This window comes from Plectrocnemia conspersa, unplaced genomic scaffold, assembly GCF_051122295.1.
Source record: "Plectrocnemia conspersa isolate PC_06_02 unplaced genomic scaffold, ASM5112229v1 ptg000013l, whole genome shotgun sequence".
NCBI classification, from domain to species: domain Eukaryota; kingdom Metazoa; phylum Arthropoda; class Insecta; order Trichoptera; family Polycentropodidae; genus Plectrocnemia; species Plectrocnemia conspersa.
Window position 1 is genome coordinate 14,367,915 of NW_028277177.1, and position 25,386 is coordinate 14,393,300.

At 29.5% G+C, this 25,386-nt stretch overlaps 1 protein-coding gene across 12 annotated transcripts in view; it reads right to left on the reverse strand.

Moving 5' to 3' along the window:
* Positions 1–6,619: 6,619 nt before the first annotated feature.
* Positions 6,620–25,386, reverse strand: part of tutl (immunoglobulin superfamily member turtle) — a 79,418-nt gene continuing 60,651 nt past the window's right edge. For 4 of the 12 annotated variants that reach the window (XM_088201463.1, XM_088201466.1, XM_088201462.1 and 1 more), the window contains exons 5-14: positions 18,853–19,094; positions 17,006–17,276; positions 16,407–16,930; positions 16,116–16,337; positions 15,133–15,241; positions 14,820–14,906; positions 12,839–13,024; positions 11,833–12,060; positions 10,689–10,761; positions 6,620–7,784 (exon numbers count right to left, since the gene is read on the reverse strand). In XM_088201463.1, coding sequence (XP_088057589.1) covers positions 6,755–7,784; positions 10,689–10,761; positions 11,833–12,060; positions 12,839–13,024; positions 14,820–14,906; positions 15,133–15,241; positions 16,116–16,337; positions 16,407–16,930; positions 17,006–17,276; positions 18,853–19,094 — 2,972 coding nt within the window. In that variant the 3' untranslated portion in view covers positions 6,620–6,754. Of the gene's footprint in view, positions 7,785–10,688; positions 10,779–11,832; positions 12,061–12,838; positions 13,025–13,358; positions 13,443–14,819; positions 14,907–15,132; positions 15,242–16,115; positions 16,338–16,406; positions 16,931–17,005; positions 17,277–18,852; positions 19,095–25,386 lie in introns of those variants that run through there. The other 8 variants (XM_088201469.1, XM_088201464.1, XM_088201470.1 and 5 more) reach the window with 4 other exon arrangements.

Genomic DNA, 25,386 nt, shown 5'->3' on the forward strand with positions numbered 1-25,386 from the left:
AAAAAGGCACTTTGGAAGAAGAACACTTGCGCGTAGTGGAAGCTGCTGCGGCGATTATTAGAGAAGATATTCGATCTTCTGTTGTTGAGACCAAGTCTTATCCGCCCCCGAGTAAAATATTAATGAAGAAATTCCGAAAACTTTATTACATTTTCTGCAAGAAGTTATTATAACGAACAGAAAAGGAAAGACGGGGCATTTTAAAACGAAATACACAGCTATAAGTCATGCTATAATGACTTCCATACGAAAACGGTCCTTTTCTTTGCAGTTATTAATAGGCCTATCTGTATTTCTTCATAGAAAAAATACAGATAGGCCAAACATCCAAAAAGACTTTTGGATGTTTTGTCAAGCTTAGGTTTTTTCGCTTCATATAGTGATACTGTAAAATGTTAAATTTCAGCTGTTTATCACCCACAGCCTCGTAATCAACCATCATAGTCAAGTGCCTTAGTACAGTATGCAGCAGATAATGCAGAAAAATATTTATACTCTTGATGGCTATAATACTGTTCATATAATGGGAATGATAAAAATAATAACTCCAAAATCTGAAGTTATATCTGATGACCGCATAAAGAAATTTACAACAAAACCAAGTGCAAAGGAGTTAGCAGCACTATCACATATACCCCTTCTAGTGTATGAAAATCATGTCGTACCCGGATTGAGCAAGAGATTCAAGTTCAAAATTTTAATGATGTAGAAGAACTAACCGAACAAATATTTAATGTAGTTGATTTGTTGTGGAAGTACGGAAAGTGGAAAAAGATCTCACCGTTGCCAGGGTGGAATGGATTTATTGAACAACTTACAAAAAACAATGAGAACTTTGTAACTTCTCGGATTCTGTTTCTTACTTTTATTCATCATCCTGTAAGTAATATGGACACAATTTACACTACATTACAGTGTGCTATAAACACTGCCAAGAAACATGAACAAAGAACATGCTTAATAACTTTTGATCAGCCGTTGTACATAAAAGCACGTGAAATCGTAGCAGCTTCAGATGCTAGCTCAGACTTGTCCAGAGTAGTTGTGAAACTAGGAGGCTTTCATATGCTTATGTATTTTATTGGATGCATAGGGTATATAATGAATGGAAGAGGAATCAAGGAAGCTCTCAGTACAATTTATGCATCGAATTCTGTCGACAAAATGTTGGATGGTCCCGCTTTTGCAAGAAGTATCAGAGGCCATACGTATTACTTTTTGCATTAACGATGATGATTTTTGAAGATATGGAGATTGAAAGTTATAATGCTTTAGATGGGTTCATTCAGCAGATAACAATTTGCGATGTTTTCTACGAAACTGTGGAAGAATGTACAGGTAACTCTGGCTCCGTAGTTTACATAGTGTAATCCTATAAACGGATGCGCGCTTCCCACTCCCCGCGCTATATCTCGAAAACCATTAACCATACGAAGAAATAAATTACAACAAACTTGTAGAAAATTTTATTTTCTATAAGTTTTGTTAAACATTTAATGACATGCGACGCAAAAGAGGCGAGATATTTGCAAAAAAACGATTTTTATGACCTTTGACCTTTAATATCTTGATTAGCAGACACGATATCTTTTGAGACTTTTCACCTTATATTTAGAACGCCAAAACAAAGGTCTGTGCAAAATTTCAGCTTGTTATCTTTCATTCCGAGGTTAAACCCTTATTTGACTGGACTATAATAATATAAATGCATACTGTATATTACATATCTTTTTTCACATGTCCCAAGAATTTCTAACTTGGATGTACGAACTCGACATCAAGTGAAGCGACACCGACCATTGACATAGAGACGGAGAATACTGAGAAAGCAGCGGCTTTCCTCTTCACGTCAAGCATGATACAGATACGACGTGGACATGTAAATAAATAGGTGTTGTATCAAAATAAATAAACCGAAAACTCAGGACAATAATCAATACTGAAGAAAACTAAATTCAAAAGTAAAAACTATAAAAATGTTACCGATTGCTCATAAAAGTTATAATTATATGATTTGTCCTATGATCAATTTATTATCCTAATATATCCTTTTAATCAAGTTAAATTTGTCTTCAGTAAACTAGTTTTTTTTAAAAATACAATGTGCATCTCAGTTTATTAGTTTGATAAATTACATTATTAATAATATGTTAAGCAATGTCCTTACATTTTTAATAAAGCTAACGGTATATTTAAAACTTTTAATTTTTTAAATGTTTTCTCATAACATTAAACTTGTTATCTTCGATATCATATATCAATAAAAAACATTACATTGCTGCTCATTTCATGACCATCTTCAGTCAACATAATATGTATATGTGGTTTGTGGTTTTAAATGAAAATAATATAAATGACATTGATATCGTATAACGTTTTTAATTTATTCTATACAATATAGAGTATTGTTACATTTAAAATAGTTTAGTATGGGTATATTATCAAATTATATTATTTTAGTATCACATAATACTTACCGTTTATTACATAGTTCAATATACATATTTTACGTTTGTGCTTTGCTCGTTTGAATAATTATTAAATTAAAAGTCCAATAGTTTTAAGATGTGCATATATATTTTTTTACAAAGGATAATAATAGGATATACTCGAAAGAAAAAAAATACGATCATAAATTACTTGTGGCAACAGTAATATATTGAATTAAAATTCGTAGCCCAGTTACACAGTAACTGTTCGTCTATTTCAACACTTACAAACTAAAACGTGTCTTAACTTAACAAATCTGATTTACATTGTGCACTAAATCAGTTAAAATTATGTTTTTTTTTCTTTGAAAAGTTATCTTACAGTGTGTAGAGGTAAAGCAGGGTGAGGAGAAAATTGTAAGTGCGTTCGTCACATATGGTGCATGCAAATATTCTTTTATTACCAATTTTTATTTTTATTTTTGAAGAAAAAAGTTAGGCCAATAAGAATCACATTTTTATTCGGGCAAGAACTCAATTATGAGACATATTTTCTTTAAATCGTTATTATACAACTATAATTTGCGTTTTTTATACATTTTTTCCATATTTTGATATAGTCATACCCGGTATGTAAACCACTAATATATTGCTATTAAAATTCAAAATTCTAAATTTAATAGAAAATGACAAAAAAGTCATTTAGTTTTAATATCGTATTTCTTCATCAGAATGTCAAACAATGCTATTCATATGAAACATTTTTTTCATTATTATTATTATATTCATATATGAAAATTATTTTGATAAATAATTCAGGTGCTACATTATAAAATTTGTCGATTTTGATATTTTCGATTTTTTTTTATATATATATATATATAATTTATGTATATATAATTACTGACTTTACAAATTCACATGGGATTGAATATACATTTTATTTACATGTGTTTGTAAAATCGTTTCACATGCAAATAAAAAAATAAAAAATTAACAATTTACAATTTATTATCAATATTACTGTTATGAATGTTTAAGTGTAACTTAGCTGCAGTTTAGGATTCAATTCCTTATAAAATACAATTCCTCATATTTAAGATTTTTCGATTAATTGACCATCGTTTTTAAAAAATTTCGTATGAAATTTTTGCTGAAGTACGTTTACGTTATGTATCGGTTTGATGTTACAAATGATAAAGGATATTTTAAAAAAGATCTAAACATTTATATAACATATTTTTTTACAATTGTGACAACATATTTCTTAAGAAGCGGTATATGTATATGTAGCAAATAATATTAGAGAAATATGTACAACACTGCAGCTATGTTACTTTTGATTTTTCTATAGCCACAGAACAGTCGAAAATAAAACAAAATTAATAATTCCTACTATTTATGCATATAATGGCTACTTACCAGCATGTACGCCAAGAACTCATATTTATATATAATTAAAAAAAAATATGCAACCATCCAATTACAAAAATAAAATTTCACTACAGTTGTAATGAAAACAGGTCATTCAACATATACATAAGTATGTGTATTTTCAACTAGTCTGTAATAAATCAACACAAAGAATGAAATATTCTGTATTTCAATTTCGCCAACATTATATATTTGAAGTAATAAAAATTACACAGGACAGTTTAATATTTCATACTTTGCATGATGCATTTAATATATTCCACAATTCAATCGTTTTTGACACAGTTCAGGAAATGGATTGCAGGAAGATGTGTATTGCCTTGTATAATCGTATTTCTTTGTTTACAGAAATGGATAAAATAAATCATTAATACATATGAACATTACAATTTCTATATTAATTATTTTAGAACTGTTTTGGACTTGCAACAAAATAAATATTTGTAGACGCTTTTTTTCTTAAAATCTTTCATTTTCAAATACTTATTTATATTTTTGTGCATACATATTTTATACAATTTTTAGTGTATCAATATTTTCGAGAATCATTTAATTTATCAAAAAAAATATAGAACAACAAAATTATTCATATCAATTTTCAGTGCAAATTGTTAACGTTAAACTGGTATGTATAAGTAATACACGTAAAGCTTTAAAAATTAAATTAAATTACATAACAATATAAAAATTAATATAACAATTTGTACTTCAAATGATACGCCTATCGAGAACGTAACTTCACAAGCATTCTTCTGAACCTCGAATAGAAAATTTATTGCTAGAGATCGTTTGTATATATTAATAATTATACATACATTATTTTTACAACAAAAGTGATCCAGCACGCTGAATTCAAATCAATTAAAAAAATATTACATCACATTATAGTTAGCATTTAGATATTTTTTACACATCATCTTTGTAGTAACGTTTTTCATACCATGCCACAATGAAAAAAAATCTATTATTGACTTTAATATAATTGAGCAAAATTCAGTTTGCCCAAGTATAAAAAAATTAACATAATTTATCGTATAAAAGACACATTTGTAATTAATCGTAAGATTTGAGCATTGATCATTGAAACATATAATGTATTTCGTCCATTTTTCAAATAATTTATTACTTTTTGAAAACTATTTTCTAAAAATTGTCCAAAACTCAAACGGCAAACAATGATCAATGTCCATTTTTATTTTTATTTATTTTTGTCCTTATGGCATGAGTCTCGATACTGAAAGTAAAGATTTACTACGTACTAGATACTTCTACTGCGAGTGTTGACTTACTGCACTAACTATATGTCATGTAAAGTTTTTTATTTAACACTAAGTTTATATTACAACGCACAGGTACAAGTGACGTTACCTGTGCTATAAAGCGTTAGAATTATTTTAGGATGTCACAGGCATCCCAGTAAGTCAAATATATATATACACATATATGTACATATACATATGCATATACATATAAATATATGTACACATATAAACACATACATGTAGTATATGCAGAACTGTACCGAGGACTTTTTAATATTCTTTTTCACATTTTTATCCAATTGGCATTATTTTGCTTTAATACATGTACATATTAATATACATATATAAATGCACTTATCCCTCGATTTATATAGCATTTGATTTAACAAATCACATTAAAGTATGCAGGATAAAAATATTGTATAAAATTATATAATAATAATATTAAATTATTTTTTCCTATAAAAATATTTAGAATTTTGTTTCAGGTTTTACTAATTTCAATAAGAAGTATATTATACTAATATGTAAACTAATTTTATATTTACCAATTTACTGCATAAATCAAGGAATATGTGAATATATATGTTCATATAAAAATTGAATGTGTTTATGAATAATATGTTTATAAAAATAATTTATAATTAATAATAAATTAATATAATTTTCTCACATTTTTTAATAAATAAATACAGTCCAATGATATAATATTATTGCAACTAAACATAAACACATTCAAAGTGTACATAAAAAATTTAAACAGGATTTATACATACTTCAATATATACCATTTTCTATTAAATTAAATTTAAAATTTACATACAAAAAAATTTTCAAAAAAATTAAAAAAAATTGATTTTAAAATTCTTATTTTTAAATTTTGGATAAACTTTCGCTAAAATTTAACAGTTGTTCGACATTACTTCCAATTTCATTTAATGAACTTTTCGAGTTGAAATATTTGTTATTTCATATCTACTTACATTAGGTGAAAATTACATTATATAAAAGTTTGTAATTCGTGAAATAAATTATATTATTTAGAAAGAATAGGAACATTAAAAATATCCATGTGCCAACGCAGGCATATGACTCTTATGAACTGGAAAATAAATCAAAGTTGCTCCCTATTTTATAATATTGTGGAATGAATAATAAAATGAAATCAAAAAGAAGTAAATATATATACATATTATACACGCATAAGTGTATATATGTATATACACATATACAAAATCAAATGTTTATCATATTATTATAAATATAATATATTTGAGCTTATTATTTGTAATTTCGTACGCCATCGTGTTTTTTTCTATATATATTTAAACGTTTTTATTAAAAATACAAATAAATGTATCGCAGAATCGTTACCTTAGCTTTAAATAATTTAATGCAGTAATCAATATTATGTGTCTTTGGAGTTTTGGTACTTGCTTGTGAAATTTAGAACATGTTTTCATTATATATATAATTTACGCTTAATCACACTAACATTATAATATTCATATATAAATATCGTCGTTTCGCGCACACACAAATGTTTGTTTAAGTCATTTACGATGAATTAATACTAAAACTCGATTTTAATACAAGTACTTATCACTTAAGTCCACACATTAACAAACATCAGCAAATGCTCTCAAGATCTCTAGAGCGATGACGTTCAGCTTGACGGCGCCGGAACTCAAAAAATTCTTCTTTCATAGCACGCACGCGCGCCTCCATATCCTTAGGTCTTGTTCTCGATCGTGGCCTCAGCTCTGTAGGTGTAGACACAGAGGGCGTGGGTGTGGCAGGATCGAACTCGTAATGTGCATCTACGGAACCGGACTCCCCGGGCGGTTCTAAGGATAATTCTAACCACAAGGATGGCGGAGGCGGAGGTGGTCTGTACGGCGGTGCTCGCCACTCACTCCCTGACCTGCTGCTACTTTGATTTTGTTGAGATGTGTTTTTACTTCCGAACCCACTCGACGATGAACGGCTTTCGGGTGACGGCTCGTGAGATGGTCTTCTTGCCAGATCGGGAGCGGAACGTGCCAAGCGTCGTGGACCTCTTACTTCCTCATGAATAGCTCTCAACGAAGGTAGCTCCTGAGAATATCGTTGGTGTATTGAACGTAAACGAACGAACGTCGGAGGAGTGGGATACGATCGGTCCGCAGAACTTGTTTGCCGAACGGAGCTCAGATCGCTGAAGTACACGGGTGATAGATGCGAGAACGCAGTCGGTGACGATGCACGGAAACGAGGGGTCGGAGAATAAATGGTGGGGAGCAGTATTGGACGGTAAAAAAATCCAGGAAATATTCTCGCACTCTGGCCGGATCCGTCGGAGCGCAGCGTTAACTGGCTCGGGTAGGCGACAAGAGGCTTCCTCCAAGATGCGCGAGCTATGCCACGTTTTGGGATAAATCCACCATCATCGGAGCTACTGTCGTTGGTGAGATCGGATGTGGAGGCACGTAACACAAAACGTCCGTCAGCAGCACGGTGGATGCTGCCGAGATTCCTGTCTGTACCCCTTAACTCTGGATGCCAATATTCTGTATGTCGCCAGTATTCTGGTTCTCCTGAGCAACGGTCGCGGGGCCATATCCAATTCAAAATAAATTTCAAACAAGTACTCACACTTGATATTCCGCTCGTTCTAAATCTGAAATTTACAAAGTATTTATTAGAAAAAATGTTTTCATAAAACAAAAGTAAATAGATATTTTGAACTTGTATAAGAGTAAGTCAAATGAACATCTGAAATTTATGTTTTATTCATCATTAAAATGTCCTATATTATATACTTTTAGACCAGAAAAATTCACCTTAATCCAGGTTTCCTCTCATAAAGAAAACTTATCTTTTATATTATTATAGCATTGAAGTCAGATATATGATAGTGTCAAAAAGAAACACTGATAGTATCTAGATTAGTTAACAAAGTATGGGAAACAATAACATATTTAAAAATCCATCAAAGTGCAATATGGAGTACGTCAAGATGACGCTTTATCCCTATATTACTTAATATAGCTTTGGATAAATTAGTTGATCTAGATATGCATCTAGATATTCTAGTATATTCCATTCAAAGCATTAAATTTGGTTTAAATACCAATAATGAAATATAAAATTACATGAGAGTATTATTGTAGACAAACACAATTAATACCTACAAGTAGTTGCCCCCCCCCCTACCTCTTTCACAGGATATCTTATTTTGCCACACCTATTTTTCATAAGTTCATATTTTTCGGGTCAGAATTTGTTTTAATACAGTTGTGATCAGAATTTATATTACACGAGCCAAAATTTATATTAAAAAGTCAGAATAAATATTAGATGGTCAGAATTTATATTAATTGGTCGGAATTTATAATAAATGGTTAAAATTTATATTAAACGGTAAGAATTATTTTGCCAGATAGTGTTATCGTATAATGTTGTTGTTGCTGTAATGCTCAAAATGGTTGAACTGGCATTCACAGGTCAGCCGTATATTATCAAGGTGTTTTAGGTTACGGACGACATTTTAGATTTTTCCAGGGATGGGGGGGGGGCAAAAGTATGCAATTCAGTGGTCGTTTTATAATGATTCCACTCTATTAAAATTCATAGAATTTCATTACATAACATGCATTTTTCTGGCCAAATTAAAGGAGGCGTCCCTGATTAAAATCTACTTCAAAAGTAATAAAATCGTGCCGTCACATTGGAAACGCTCGGTTATCTAGTGTTCATATTAGGACTTTCAATAGCAATATTACGACTTACAATAAGTGAGAAGCGAAGCATATCTAAACCGAATTTTGACCAATAGGAGAGCGCAAAAAGCAATTATCCCTTAAGGTTCAGAAGTCAAAAGTTTCAGACTTCTGAGAAGTGATAATTGTTTTTGCATTCTCCTATTGACCAAAATTCGATTTGAATAAACTTTTATCACCCCTCTTATATCAGAAATCCGTAGTAATATTATTAAGAATACCTACCATATTTTTAAAACATAGTGTACTATCCAAGTGCAGACAAACTATAAAACAATATGGAAGATGCGACATCTGTCTGTACTTATTCTTCTGCTTATTCAACTCTGAGAGATGAGTTGGCTTAGTTTGTATTTTGGACTTGTTCTAGTGAATTGTAATTAGTTTTAGAGCCCCCATTAGGTTTGGTTTGGGTTAAAACAGCAAATGGACATTTCGCAACTGTCAAATTGAGTTTCATAGACATTTTAGAGCAGCATATAATTTCACTAGAGCCTACCAGTTAAATTATATTTTCGCCAGTTAAAATATATTTCTACTGGTGATATTGTATATGGACTTCACTAGTAAAATAAAACTTTACTAAAAATACACATTCACTATAATATTTCTACATCTCATGTAAATAGGTAATGGAAAGTATGTCAATGTATGTACTACATATGCAAAATTAATTTTTGCTTTTTTTTTAATATTTCTATTTCACTTAGATTCATAATATTTAATTAAATGACATTAATTTTTCTAACCCAATTCAAGGGGAGGCAAATGCCTCCCACCTACCCCCCCTTAAATGACGTCCCTGGTTCTAGGGCCAACTTGTTTAGTTGGACTCGCAACATTGTCAGATGTTAACATAAGCCAAGCGTGCTCTCCGCCGCCTCTCTGCCTCTTCCCTTAAACCTGCGATCATTTATTGAAGCTGGCAAAGTAGTGAGACAGCATATGTAAATGACTATTTTTATATTTTATTAATTATAAACTATTAATACAGCTTATAAACAATAAATGGCACTATTTTTGATTTTATTTTATTTATTTATGTAAAATTAAAAAATCTTAAGAACCCCATCTGTGATGATCGATCAGAATTATAATTATATAATAATTACTAATTCCAATCTTCCAAGATAAAATAAAAATTAAAAAATAATAGGGTTCATATGGGATTCGAACCCAGGTCTTTTAGATAACACCACAATGGCTATAAGAAATATTAAATATTTAATAATGGTTTTAGACTTTGCTAAAATAATTTGTAAATTAATTGGCTTTTTTTTTCATAAATATCTGTAAAAATAATAAAATATATCTATTTTATATCGATAGTAACTCTATACATATAAACATACAATCTAATTTTCTCAAGTGTCATCGACTAAATCTTTTTTTTTATAAACATAATAGTTTTTAATGGTAATGGATATAGAAAACTTTCGGTTAATTTATACTACTCTTTTAAATTAAGCAAAATATTTTTGATTTTTCAACGAATACATTAGTAATCTTTATATAAATTACCAGCACTATACTGTGAACGTCAAGACACTCTTTAGTCATAAGTAACGATACTAACAACTTACAGGATATTGCCATGATGCTTAGGATTTCTATGGAAATTTTAAGATTTTCATTTGATTTACCTACATGGTAGATAGATAGATATACATATAAAAATTACCTGATTTCCTAATATTCCATTCATGTTTTAAGTGAAAAGATGGGAAATAACAATAAATATGTTAATAAAGACAATAATGTTAGCAAAAATCAATAATTACAATCTTGCCTTAACTACTTACTTTTTGAAAGGCACTTGAGTGCTGGCCGCGCCGTTGCGTATATCTGTAATTCTGCAGGCTACCATGTTGTATTCTGTAATCGAATTATTTCTAATTTTAATGGTAATGTGCGACGTTCGCGTAGAAGATGTTAATAGTTGTAAGCCAGGGCCACATGCTCACCATAGGGTAATAACACCATATTGCGACTAAGAAGAAAGCAATAATTGAATATACATACATTTATATGTATATGGTTAAGCATATGAAAATGATCATTCGAATGAAATAAATGGAACAAAATATTGCACATAAGTACAATTTTTTTTTATAAATAATTTTCTTAGTTATTGTAAAAATATACTATTGAGTGAATGCGACCCTTGGTAAATTAAATAAAACCTGTTATTTTTTTCTAACACATATTATACATAAAAAATAATAAATGACTGTTAGTAAAGATAAATAAATGCTAATCAGTTAGTTTCTATTTACAAATACAATGTATCTGTTCCATTTAACTTAAAACTAATGAAAATAAAGCATGCAAATTTATTGTAAATGATGTACATAAAACATCATGATTTTTATTATATTATATACATACATAATTGTGTATATACATACAGTGATATTAATAATATATGATAATGTATAAAAAAATATTTATACTGGATCTGTCAATTAGATTCAATAAAAACACATTAATTATATACAAATATATATTGATATATGTTGATGAATAATGCTGAATTTTAACGTTAAAGAAAATTGACGACTTATATAAGAAAATTAATATATAAAATTAAAACTGTTATCGAATTTAAAATAAACAAGTCTCATTAAATAAATAAAAACAAAACTATATAACAAAAATTAACAATGGGAATGAATGTAGATGTAAGCATCATTAGCACCACAAATTGAGAAATTATTATCAGTACAACTCTGTTCTTGTGATTGAGGCTTTTTTATGATAATGAACTCCTTTGTCGTCAATATGGTAAATATATCACTTGTAATACTCAAAACTATTTATCAAATTGAAACCCACAACCGTTCACTAAATTTTACTCTAATTTTAGTTGTTGGTTAAAAAATTCAGACAATCGATTATAAAGGTCAAACATATGACCTCTGGCAATATTGTCATCAAACCACTCACCCTTTTCCTGTTTTCTTCTTTTTCTCTTATTACATATTTTAACAGCACAGACCGAAAGAATTATGGCCACAATGAAAAAAAGAATTCCTCCCACGACTCCTGCTGTTATGGCTTTGTGCTTCACCCTTGCCGGCACAGGAAATTTCACCTCCTCAGAACTTTCGTAGCTAGTCACGCTGTTAGCTAACACTCTGAAGTAATATGTTCTACCACCGACTAGATTTTTTACTGAAATCACAAAAATAAACTCATTTATGTTAGTTTTGACAGTACTCTCAAAGAAAGAAGTTAAAGGTAAAGTTGTAAGTTGATTTGAAACCGGTCATGTTTTTAAGATACGGTTGATCTGCTTCTTTAAAAACTGAGTTTTGACTTAGATCAATAGTTATACTTTGCTAGCATAAATAGTTTTTATAGTCAATTTAAATCGACAATTCGCTATATTTTTAGGACGGAATGCAATGCTAATTTTTTTTAAGCATTTGTGAGAAGTAAACCAACGATTTATGAACACTGAACGTGGAAAAAATACGCCAAAAATTTTATACTATTATATATTAAATGATAACCTATAAAGATTAATTGAAATTAAATGGAGATGTAAAATCTTATAGATATTCTAAAGAAAGTCAGAAAGCTTAAACTTATGTACAGAAATCACTCAAAAGTCACCAGTCTGTAAATAAGTTTCGAAATTGTTAGTAGTTTAGTTTCAGAAAATGTTTTTAAAGAGGGTGGATACTGGATACTAAGAATATTAAAATTAATCAGGGCTCTGGGACATTTCCATTATGCATTACATCAATTTAAATCAATTTAATATTAACTATGTATCAAAATAAATGAAGACTCAGAGCAAGAAAATGCTTACTGTCATTTTTTGTTAAAAATAAATTTAAATGTTATGTAATTAATATAACATTTTAACTTCTACAATATAACACTGTTATTACCTTATCTGTGGTGGCGTTGTATATTATAAATATCTGAAAAAAATTATCATTACCTAAATAACTAGTTTCCTCAGGCCTTATTTGTCCTCTGTTAAGTGTTTTCCATTGTGCATCAGTGCGATATTTAATTGTATAAAATTGTATTAAATTAGATTTTTCTAAGGGTTGTTGCCACGTGATCAAAAACCCATTGCTTATTTCAGTAACAGTTAAATTCCTAGGGGGGCCTGGTTTAGGACCTGAAATCATAAATTAGTATTATGTATATTTTTAATATATTAATGTTGATTTTAAAAGTGCAACTTTAAATAAATAAAAAAAGCCATTATCACTCAATTTTCTAACGAGATCATCAAGTGCATTAAATAAAGTACAAAAAATAATACAACAAGCATAAACTACGACAAATGACATTATGTTAATCAAAAATTTACTTTACTATGTTTTTTTATTTATTATAATATATATGTGATATAGAAATATGTGTATATTACAAGTGAAGAGGTTCTCAAGCAACGTGCTAAATAACTTTAGTGATGGATTAATACATGAATAAGTGGAAACTCATTGTACCTTTTGGTCGCAAGACCGTTGGTATCAGAATGGCGCCTGTGGAATCGGTTGGAAAAATAATAACACTAGTATAATCTTTAATTTCTGTAAAAAAAATAAAAAAAAATAACAAAAATTGTGATCGATTGTTGCATTGTGGTGATTAAGCCTAAATCATATTATAAATTATCAAAAATAAATAAAATAATAATCGATTCCACTCATAATAATTTTGAACATATATAAAAAAGCAGAGTTGTATGATTGAACAAAACTGTGCGACCTCGATATGAAATAAAATTATTGTTATATGCAGCTACTTTTCATTTCTAACATAAAAATTCATTATCTACAACATTCATAATATAAAAATGCATGTTTGTTTAAAATCAATAAATAAATGTACATATAGTATGTTAAGAAGTGAATAATATTATATATTTATTGTAAGTCTTTCGTTACAGCATCACAGGCACTGTCCCAATGCGTTAACAGCATGGTAAAGATTATTTACAAGCACTAAGTAAATAGTGAGACAACAGAATGAAATCAAAGTATGTAGATTAATGACATGTAATTTATGAGTTAAAAACTATTTTTACAGCTGACAATCATTAGATGTCACTATGAACAACCTAGTTCGATTTTTATTTGAAATATTCAACACGATTTTTATCCGTGAGATTAGGAAAATTTAAGAATACCTAATATGTGATGATCAATCGGAATTATTATTATATAATAAGAACTAATTGCGATCTCTCAGATACGTTAGAAATTATAATACTCTAGGGTCCATGTTTGATTAGAACTGAATTCAGGTATTAGTCACTGACTTTTACTACAGATCTATTGTGTTGCTTTATTTGATTATATTTACCCAACTCAGCAAAAATATATAGTCAAATATATTATTACCTGTTGATAAATTATTTAAAAGCTGATACAATAAACCATGTATGTAAAAGTAATATAACAACAACTTAACTTAGCTGAAAATGTAGTTATAAGCGGATAGTCATATACGATTGATCATATGAACAGCACTAGAAGTTTATTATTAATAATGATATTAATACGGCTCCATGTGTATGAAGCTTATGAGTTTTAGATTTAGAAACAGTAATTACTTAATCGCGGTAAGAATTCTTAAAAATTTAATAAACTTATTTTTCATACTGTACGTTAAATATATTTTTAAAAAGTCACTTCAATAATCAGCTAATAAAATATTAAAACAAAGAAATATTTTTAAGCAAACATAAATTTATATTCTGCATATATTCCATATAATATAAAATTAAAATACTTAAAATAAATATATGTATATAATATTATTATAACAACATTGAATCTATAATACTACAAAGGTAACATTTAATCATGCAGTTGTTAAAATCAATGACAGAATTAAATTTATCTGTAAATTGTAAAATTTAACATTTAGTTCTGTCACTGTAAGCGTCACTAATGGGTTAGTACCAGCATCTTCAGGCGCAGGTTGGAACACCTTCTCATCAGCAGCAGTTGGTGGCTGTTGAGCAGCCACATTGCGAGGCAGCCCAACATCTATTACCCCAAAAACATATTACCGATATTGTTTTCCTACTCATTTTTAATATTATACTCAATTATAATAAACTCTCATTGTTAGTAATCCTATATTAACAATATGATTAAGCCTACTCTTAACTAATAATTTATAAATATATTTTCTTTAATAAATTTCTTTATTAAAAGGTATTCTTATAACCTATAATTTTTGTTCAAGTATGTTATATATTCAATTGCCTACCTAGTGTTCTTGTTGTTATCGGCTTACTCATCATTCCTTCTCCTATAGTATTCTTTCCTACTACTTGAAATTCATACGTTGTGCCAGGAGACAGTCGATTGATGGTCACCTATTTTAATAGAGTAAATGATAAATTTTAAATAATAGCATAATATGTGATAGAATCCACACAGTAACGAGACTTTTAAAATATTTTTAAAATATGAGCAGTAGTTACAAAATATTACAGACACCTAAATATATTCAATGTTTAAATTGAATTGTTAAAAATGCATGTTCCAGTAAACTTAAGAATGGCATTTTGCGTAAATATGAGAAGAAATGCAGTCCATATTCTTCTCTCCTAAGCAATTATAAGTAAATTATACTTCAAATACTTTTAAAATATATAAAAATACACAAAAGGATTGATTTTTTTCTACAAAAAATGTAATCACTTCAAAGGTGCTAATTGTTTTGAGTCTCTTTTATATTGTAGACAGTATTACTCTACTAAATGTTGTTTATCTAAAATAAAACGCTGATTGCAACCTTGTTTTAAAAATAAACATTCCTAATGTTAAGCTATATAATGTCTTTTTTTTTTATATATTGTTAATTTATTTTATCATTCCATTTTTATTATTGATTATATGTTTTTGTATTTATTCTGAAATAAAAAGCGATGTGGTGCAGGCGTGAAGACGTTCTATCGATTATTCTCAACTTGTTCATCAAAACTGATTTTATCTTCATTACGTAAACTACTGGCAGTTTTACACTTTTATCCTTGATTGTGATAATGAATTTATTTAAAGTAAGCGTTTTTAAATAGATATTGCAAAAATAAATGTTTTTATTATTTCAGTGATTTTTATCTAATCTGTAGAATATGATCAAGTAAAAAATCTATTGATAGTTTTAAAATTAATTTGTATGTAGATTTAAATTTATTTATCTTATCTTCGTGGCAAATTTTAGGAAGTATAATTTATAATATTTACTTGAGTTGATCCTGATGGTGTAACGGGTATTTTGATCCATTCTGAAACTCCAGTTTCTCTGTACCAAATCGTATAATCTTGCTTATAATCCGGACCACCCGAATATCCTGGCATCCAACTTAACGTCACCGAGAACTCAGTGGCTGCTCCGGTCAAATTATATGGAGAATGCGGCTGAGTACCTTCTATGACCAACTGTGTTCCAGTAATAATAGTAGCAACCTTAAAATAAAAATAAAAATTATTATTCTGTATTAATATTTTATATTATATGTATATAAAAAAGTTTACCTCATTCGATGCTACACATTGATAAAATCCAAAATCAGATCTCCTCAAAGTGTCGATTGTAATATTGCCTCCGATCATTCTTACTCTATTTTTTTGCAGAGCGACTCCGTCTCTCCTCTGCCACTGTATATTAGGTTTTTGGGTGCCTTCGGCCTCTAGCGCATCACAGTGCATTTCTACAGATTCGCCGACTTTCCTTTGGTACATTGGATCGGGTTCTAATGTAAAAACTGGGGGCTTTCTAACTAAAACTTCCATAGGGCCTGAAGAACCCTGCGTCCCTTGAGCATTGTAAGGAGTGCACGTATATCTTCCTTGATGGTTTTGATTTACGCGCGTAAATAAAAGTGAGCCATTATTCATTATTACAATATCCTTCGTTTGATAAGGTTCGAGAAGTCTTTTATCTTTGGTCCATGTTACATATTGGAGTGGTGGATTCGCTTTTATGTAGCATTGTACGACTCCCGCCAAACGAAAGGGCAAATATTGGATAGTTGGTGTAAAAGTAACTTTAGCTGGATCTATAAAACGTTATTTAATAAATTGTATTACCATTGTGATTGAAAATATAGATGGAGTAGAAATAAGGATCTTACATTCAACGTTTAAATAAGCAGATGCACTTTGTGGTTCACCAATGCCGTTGGATACTTCGCAAAGATATTGACCGGAATCATCAGCAGCTACGGGGTTGATGACCAGGGATCCATCTCTTTTGATGGTTACTCTGGTTTCTAAAGAAGCTACTTCTTTTACGGGGGCACCTTCCCTAAACCACTTGACAGTGACATTTCCAGGCAAAGCTTTCGCTTCGCATGAAAACTGCACTTTCTCCCCTTCTAGTTTTGTTTGATTCGTTGGCGGCATCTTCAATTTAAAAAGAAATCAAAGGCATAGTTAAAAATATCATCCAAAGCAATATTTTAATATAAAATATGTACTTTGCTGTTCTAATTTAATATGTATTATAAAATATTCAAATTAATATTGTATCATAGAATTGAATGAGATTAAATCAGCAAAGTTTTTGATAAATCTAAGAGTACAAGCCTTTTTAGACATTATAATATTGTTTTCTTATAAACTTTTAGACAATACACGTGCATACGTTTTTTTAATAAAACAATTAATTTCAAAATATAATACATATTAAATAAAGGAGGTTCTCTTAGATAATATTCAGAGTTGATGTATTATTCTTCAAAATGATTGTAAAATAAAATGAAATGTTAATGTTAAAGAAATCTGGAATAATATCTATTTGGCTTAACTTTGATAGACATACTTCTAAATATTTTCATAGAGAATATTAAAATAAAATGAAAATATTCAGAAAAAAACCTTAAAATGTAGCATATTTATATATTACTAATCATTAAAACAAACTAACAATCTACTTCTAACATCATCAAGGAAAAAATTATAATAATAACGTTCAAGAAGAAGGGATAAAAAATGCAAAATAACAAAATAAACGCAATGAGAATGAGGCGAGAGGTGATGGTGAGAAAACACAAGTTGAAGCTCTTCGTTGAAAAGAGCTTCATATTGCGTTGCGATCAGATTTATTAATACAAAGGGGTGATTTAGGTTGAGCGCCTCAGATTTACAATTTTTTCTCCAAATATTACATTTCAATATTATAAAACAATCACGATTAAGAAACATAAAACAACACTTAATACAAAAAGGACACTTTGAAAAGTGAAGGACATAAATGCAACAGAAACGATAATAAAGTGTACAAGATCAATCATTCAAAAAGGGATTTAAAGGGATAAATAAATAATAAATATTATTACAAATACATTTTTGAACATTTTTAGCAAAAAATATATAATTTAAATACCAATACTATTTGTAGATATATAAAACTATTTTAATACTTTAACAATCTGAAGAGTAATGTTTTAATTTAGTATTTCATTATGTAAAATATTTGGTTCTATCTTGTTTGCTATTACCTAGATAGATTTAAGGTCCATACAAAAGCAGTTACAATTTTCAATATCAGCACTTAATGAAACCATTGACAATGAAATATAAATCTTAATCAATAAATTTGCAGTATACGTCTGAATATGAGCACTTTAATATGTTTGTTTGACCACCCTGTACAACTTGAAAGCCATTTAACAAGGTTGCACCAAATATTTTATACATATTTTTTTTCAATTATAAACATTATAGAAGTATTTCAGATTAACTGTAATGAAATATCTTGCAATGTAATAGTGGTTTATATATTTACCGATATAATAGTGATGTAATGAATTCTGCTCAACGGAATCAGCAAGATTGCTTTGAATTTTTAGAAAAAATGGGATACCAAAGAGAATAGATATGCCTATCGGTTATGCCCTCACTTGTTCAAAGATGTCCTATCTCAATAATAACACATACTGAATCGGGGTTTGTGTGTGTATTTTGCTTGATGATTTACCGTGATGACGGCGCCGCCCGCTATAATCACCCTTGCTGTGTGGGAAACCTGCCCCTCACCATTGCGCGCGATACACGTGTAGTCGCCGATGTCCTCGTGCCTGATGTTGCTGATGCGAAGTTCGGTACCGTCGTTGAATATGCCAATAGTAGCAGAAGGCTCCACCGGATTGGCATCCTTGTACCACAGGATCTCAGGCGTGGGCGTACCCTCCGCCTGACAATTGAGTATGATAGCATCTCCTGGAATGCAAGAGGGTAACAAATTTTAGTTATCAGAAAACAAAAGTATAATTAACCATTCAAGCGATTCATCAGACTATTTAATATATTGAAAAAACTTTGCAAATTGCTTAAAATACAAAATTTTAATGTACTTTGGGTAATTTTTGAGATAGTATTAAATATTAATTGCATTGACAATAATTTTCTTGTTGCTTATACATATTTGATACTTTCTACAAGCTACATTCTTTGTTAAAGATTTTTTACTACCATATGGGAATAACCGTAAGATTAGGAATTTAAGATTAGAAAAACTTGAGAAAACCAAATCTGTGATAATATTAACAGGATCTTCCAATTTGTCATGATAGTGAATATTATTTACACACAAATTATACATTCATACATATTTATTTATCTTTGTACATGTGCAGGACGTAAGCAGTTTTCAGCTAACGCACCTTACACAGAAAAAAAAATACACAAAACATATTTACTATAATAACATTAATGGCTAGACCATAATGTGTTCACTAACTGCGAGTACTCGAATGAGAACAAATCTATTGATGGTTAATAAGTAGGATATAGCTGTACTGATTGTCCAATACTCCTGTTCTTGAATGTGATACTTTAAACAATACTCAGGAACATAAATGCTGATAATTTGGTGGCACATTAAAACAAATCTTACAGAACCTCCAAATTGTGTATATTCCCTATTAGTGCCTTTACAGGTACGCTACTTAAAGGAATTATATATTAGAATACCTTGTAGGAATCTTGTGGGAAATAAGAATAAATAAATTTATATTTCTTTATGTATAGGTATCTGAGAAACCTTTTTGGACCTTTTCTATTAAAATTGAGTCGGTTGCATTATTTGGCAACCAGGCCAGAGTAGCATGGTCAAAGATATTATGTACCAAGTGGTACAATGCACATAGTGCCCTCGAGCTCTTTAATTGATGCGCATATCGCATGACAAATAGTAACATCTTAGAGTTTTCTATATGCTGATAGAATCTGCAGTCTGCTTTAAATAGGACATTACCAGTTACTACTTCTGTGTGATGAAGCACATAGTTATATATCTCATAAACAAAACTAAGTAGTGTTCTTGTTCTAGAAAAGGTCATGAAATGATTTGTTTTGCCGCTAAATGGTAATCTATTAGCAGATGACCACGCACATAAATTTTCAACATCAAATTTTAGTTTTTTACTATCTTCAATGGAATATGTTTTAAGGTCATTGATAAAAAGTAAAAATTTGGATTTATGAATAGCTTTATTAATACCATTTATAAATAGAATAAACATTAATGGGCTGAGATTACTACTTTAAGGAATTCTTGTTATTGCAATGTATTCAGACGACTTGTATAACCCATATTGAACATGAATAACAATTTTATAGGCTCATGCTAATAAAATCGAAACTGGCTTATAATGCTCTATCATATGTTTATTTCTCATTTTAAGTGGCATTTATGCAATTTTTCATACACTAGAGAAAATATATGTTTACACACTCCAGCTCCTCGCAGCTACCACCGAAAACATCTTTGAGTCTGGCAAGCTTGGTGAGAAGCTGGATGGCTCTTGTCAGATGAGCGTTGTAGGGTGCTAACATCCTGGTAGCGATGGACAAAAATAAGGGACGCAATCGCGACTTTCTCGGATATCAACTGAGTCACCGAGCGTCGATAGATTTGCAGCAGATTCAATAGTGTTTCATTGAGTACATAATCGCTCCTAATAAAAATGCGCTAGAATGCAAATACAGATTCTATCCGAACTTTCTTGTAAATATATCTGATGAGCTTCCTCTAAATCTTCTCTAACAATAAGAAGTACCACGCCTCCGAAGAAGATCTGAATAATGAAACAATTCTCTAAATCATCTCTAACAATAAGAAGTACCACGCTACCGAAGAAGATCTGAATAATGAAACAATGTGACATTTGACAATGATGTAATGTAGTCAGTTGTCAATCGACTACCGTAAAGTAATGAATCTGTATTTGTGCTAATACAATGAATCATTTTCAGGTCATCAACATATACTAAATAATTAAAAGTTTTTAAAAGCCAGATGTGTGTCATTAATACAAAATAAAGAAAGAGCAACAGACCAAAATGAGGTCGCTGCGATACATTTATTTTCAATTTGATATTTTGTAAAGTGAGTTAAGTAATTGATGAAAGCAATTATACATTATGACAGTGACGGGCAAAGACCTGAGTATCACCCATTTTTTGCTTTGCCAGCTCTCGACTAGATTAAGAAGTAGTTTTTCAAATAGGTATATTTTATTTAATATGCTAATTTATTCAATTAATATATTAAAAGCTTGAAGCTAGCCTCGCTTCTATTAATTTATACCATCATTTCGTATCGGACTTCGTCGAATTAAATAAATTTCGAAAAAAGTTTAAATTGATAAACTTTAAATTTAATTAAAATATCGATATGATACTAAGAAAAGTAATGAACAAATAAAGTTAAAGAATCGCTGACAGAAAAATCATAGCTGACCCTGTTTCTCATATGATTTTACGCAATGAATATACGTTTCATAGCTATACCACTTAAAACAATTTAACTTTAATGTTAGCTACAGTTTTTTTTAAAAACTATATATGCTTCTTATAACTAATACATTATAGTATAAAATTAAATTATTAATGATACTGAGCAAACTGTCCAAGCTCACACTAATCTAGAAAAATCTGAGTGATTTTTACTCGGTTAGATACACTGCCGTTTTAATGTAGAGAATACCAAGCCTCAGTCAGTCACATATTGCTTGCGGAGCGGGTTTAACATGTCCGTGTCAATTCCTAATCCTGCCAAGAAATGATAGGTTTGCTATGTTATCCGATTTTTCTATGCAAAAAGAGAAAAGGCTGTGATTATTTTTAATAATTGATTAACGTATGGCGAACAAAAAGATCAAAGCAGACTTATCTGTATAACTGGTTAAAAAAACTATGAACAACTCTTCACATCGTGCGTACCAAGAAAGAGATCAGGGGTATTCTAATGGCATAATAAACCAACCCCAAAGTGCTTTCAAAATATTTTTGTACTTCTAACCATGTTCAATTTGCTTGACACAATAGATAATTAGTTAAGAATATATAACGGCAACTTAAAATTAAAAATATTATAACAGTAAATGTAAAAGAAAGATTTCAAAATACATATTTTCTGTATCGAATTCGATATTTTGCACAGTATTTCTCAATTTGCTTCATCCGAGTAAGCAAATAATCAAAGAAACCCACTTCAAATAGTACGATTGTTGGAAATTATATTATTATCAGATTTTAAAACAACCCCATTCATACACACGTGTGCCTATGTTAATTTTATCACCTAAAAGAAAGTTAGAAAGCAATTTCAAACACTTATCCGAACCGAGTGAACGCGCGAAAGAACGAGTCTTAATGGCCGAGGGTGTTCAGTACTCAGTGCGGCAATGTCACTCTTGGGAACGATATATCAAGAAAGCAGAAGAGGGATGAATCGATTCGCCACGTGGGAAGCAACCCCCGCTTCTGCAACTTTAGAATTAGAAAAACGACCCCGAGTAGGTTTATAAATCAGGACGAGCTTTTTGAAGTAATAAGCGCGAACGCCTGATGGGGTGTTTATCACCGGGAGAGGTTCGGTATATCATCCTTTTACAAAGATATATGAACACGGTTTGGTAATGTACAGTGTGTCTGAAAAAGATACACATTGAACGTATGTACATATATGTATACACGAGTATTATATGTCAAAGCGAATTGCTAAGGATGCGCTGTGAATCAACGCAGGTGTAGATACAATGCACACAATCATCGTAACTAAAATAAGCTATAAATAATATTTTTTAAATTAAAATTTTAATTGAAATACAACAAACTCTAGTTATTGATTTTCGCTTGAAATTGGTAAAATAACTATTAATATTCCAAAACAATAGAGTACCAGTTGGTACCGTTGAACCTAAAAATGACAAATTTATTTTAGTATTCTTTGAAAATAGGTAATCGATTAACTACTATTTATAGAATGCTAAAAATGTATGTTGATATATGATAAAAATATGATACGAAATTGAAACTTGGTCTATAATATGATTCTCATATGCTTAATAACATATGTTTATACACTTATATTTGATGGCTCAGAATATTATAAGCATCCTTAAGATAATATTATCATAGAAGTATGTAAAAAATGCTATATGGTATACATTTGTGTATTTTTTATGTAGGGGGAAAAAAGGTTCGATCCCTTTTGTAATATTTTTTATAAGCTCTACACTCTTATCTATTTGTTTCGATCATATTGTTTATCTAGAAAAAATAATGATATTCTGCAGATAGGAATTTGAGCAGTAAATACGACAAAGTGTGAGTGATATATTGTATAAAGTAAATAATATTATACAAGTTTTGGCAAAAAATCATAATTGTCATTAACTTGTTTAGTATATTTTAAAAGCTATTGCGTTAAAAAAAATCTTAAAATACACGATACATAAATTGTAATTAAAGTCTATATAAATACATCAGTATTTTTAAAACTTTTTGTGATTTTGTGGGTTACGTCTATCTATACGCCGCGATCACATGTTTTTCTGCCATGATATATCTACTTCGTGTCCAGAAACAATAGTTTGAAAATCAATGCTCTGGATTTTATCTATTTAAAGTAAAAATATGAATATTTGGATATTCATATTTTTAAACTGAAATTGGCAATGAAGGCTTATCAGTTACCGAACTTGAAACCCCACTTTCAGGGTACAAGATAAACTAAAATAGAATAGTATTAGTTTAATTTTATATAACTAATATAAATAAAAGAAAAAACGATGATCTTTTCTATAAAAAGGCTTTTTACTTTTAACTGAAATTTTCAGTAAAGAAATTTGTTCATACAACTTCAACTTTTGGGATATTTTACTCATAAACTGCTTTTTCCAGAAGGAAAATGCAGATATTTAATTGGCTCCTCGGCAATGTTTTGCTTATGTTATGTCTCTGAGTAAAATTAACATTATACTTTATGAAGCGTGTTATTTTCTTTAGAGATAATGTCGAGTAATAATTGTTCTTGATTATTTTTTTTCATGAATTACTAATTTCTTAAGAACGTGTAGAATTTTTTTGATACTTTTTAATTTTATTTAAAAAAATATATTTGTTTAATTTGAGGCCCAATAAATGTTTTTTATAGACTTAGTTATCAAATCTATAATATACTAGTATTAATTTTAATAACAATGAACTATGCTAAAAAAATGAAAAACTTGATTGACAATATTAAAAACTTTACCCGAAAAAGGCCGCACGAATTTTGTAGATTTCTGTTTACATAAATGTTGAAAAAAAATTGTATTATATTTTAATATTATTTATTATTTTGTAATTATTAAGATAAAGAGCTGATTACCGAAGTTAATATAATATATAAATATTCACAAGGATTTTTTTTAATAACTTAATACCAATCTGATTTTTTTATTGAAATTTTATTACATTTTCAACTCCTAACCTGCAACTTTTTTCTAAATATTTTTTACGATGTAACGAATTTTTTTTTCGCCATTATGAAACAAAAGGGCGAATCAGGCTGGTTAATGAACCAAGCCGAGATACTTACAAGGTCTATTAAAAAAGTGCTTGATGGCGATCTAAGATACTAGAGCAGTTATCGTGTCATCAAAACTCGTCATGTCTCGTATAAATGACTTAAATTTTAATTTATATTATTAAACATTCATTTTATCTATGATTTATTGAATAGTCGCCATTTTAAAACAAGATGGCGAATTAGTCTGACTAACGAATCTTGCCGAGAAATAAGCCCATTTAAAAAAACAGTTTAATGGCGATACGATTAAAACTACGGCAATATTAGTGTTTCTTCTGGATAATTTCTTGAGAAATTAGCAAATTTTTTAAATTTAAAAAAAAAACAATTTTTCGAGAATTTTAGAGCCTTGTTTTGGTAAAAATTAAATTTATACGAATAGTTTTAAATATTCTACAATTGCATTTTTTTATATCGCTGCATATAAAGGGTGGGTCTATGTCAAATGTTTCAAAAATATGCATGCTTTTTTTAGAGCTTTCAATAGAGGTCGAAAGTATTTGAATAGCAGTTTTTATGATTTTCTCAAATACTCTAATTAACCTTATATTTGTTTTAATAATCACATAACTACATTAATATTACGATAAGAATAATCAGCATATTGCAAAAATATATTATTTCTTTTCACAGAGCTACGCCATAAAATTT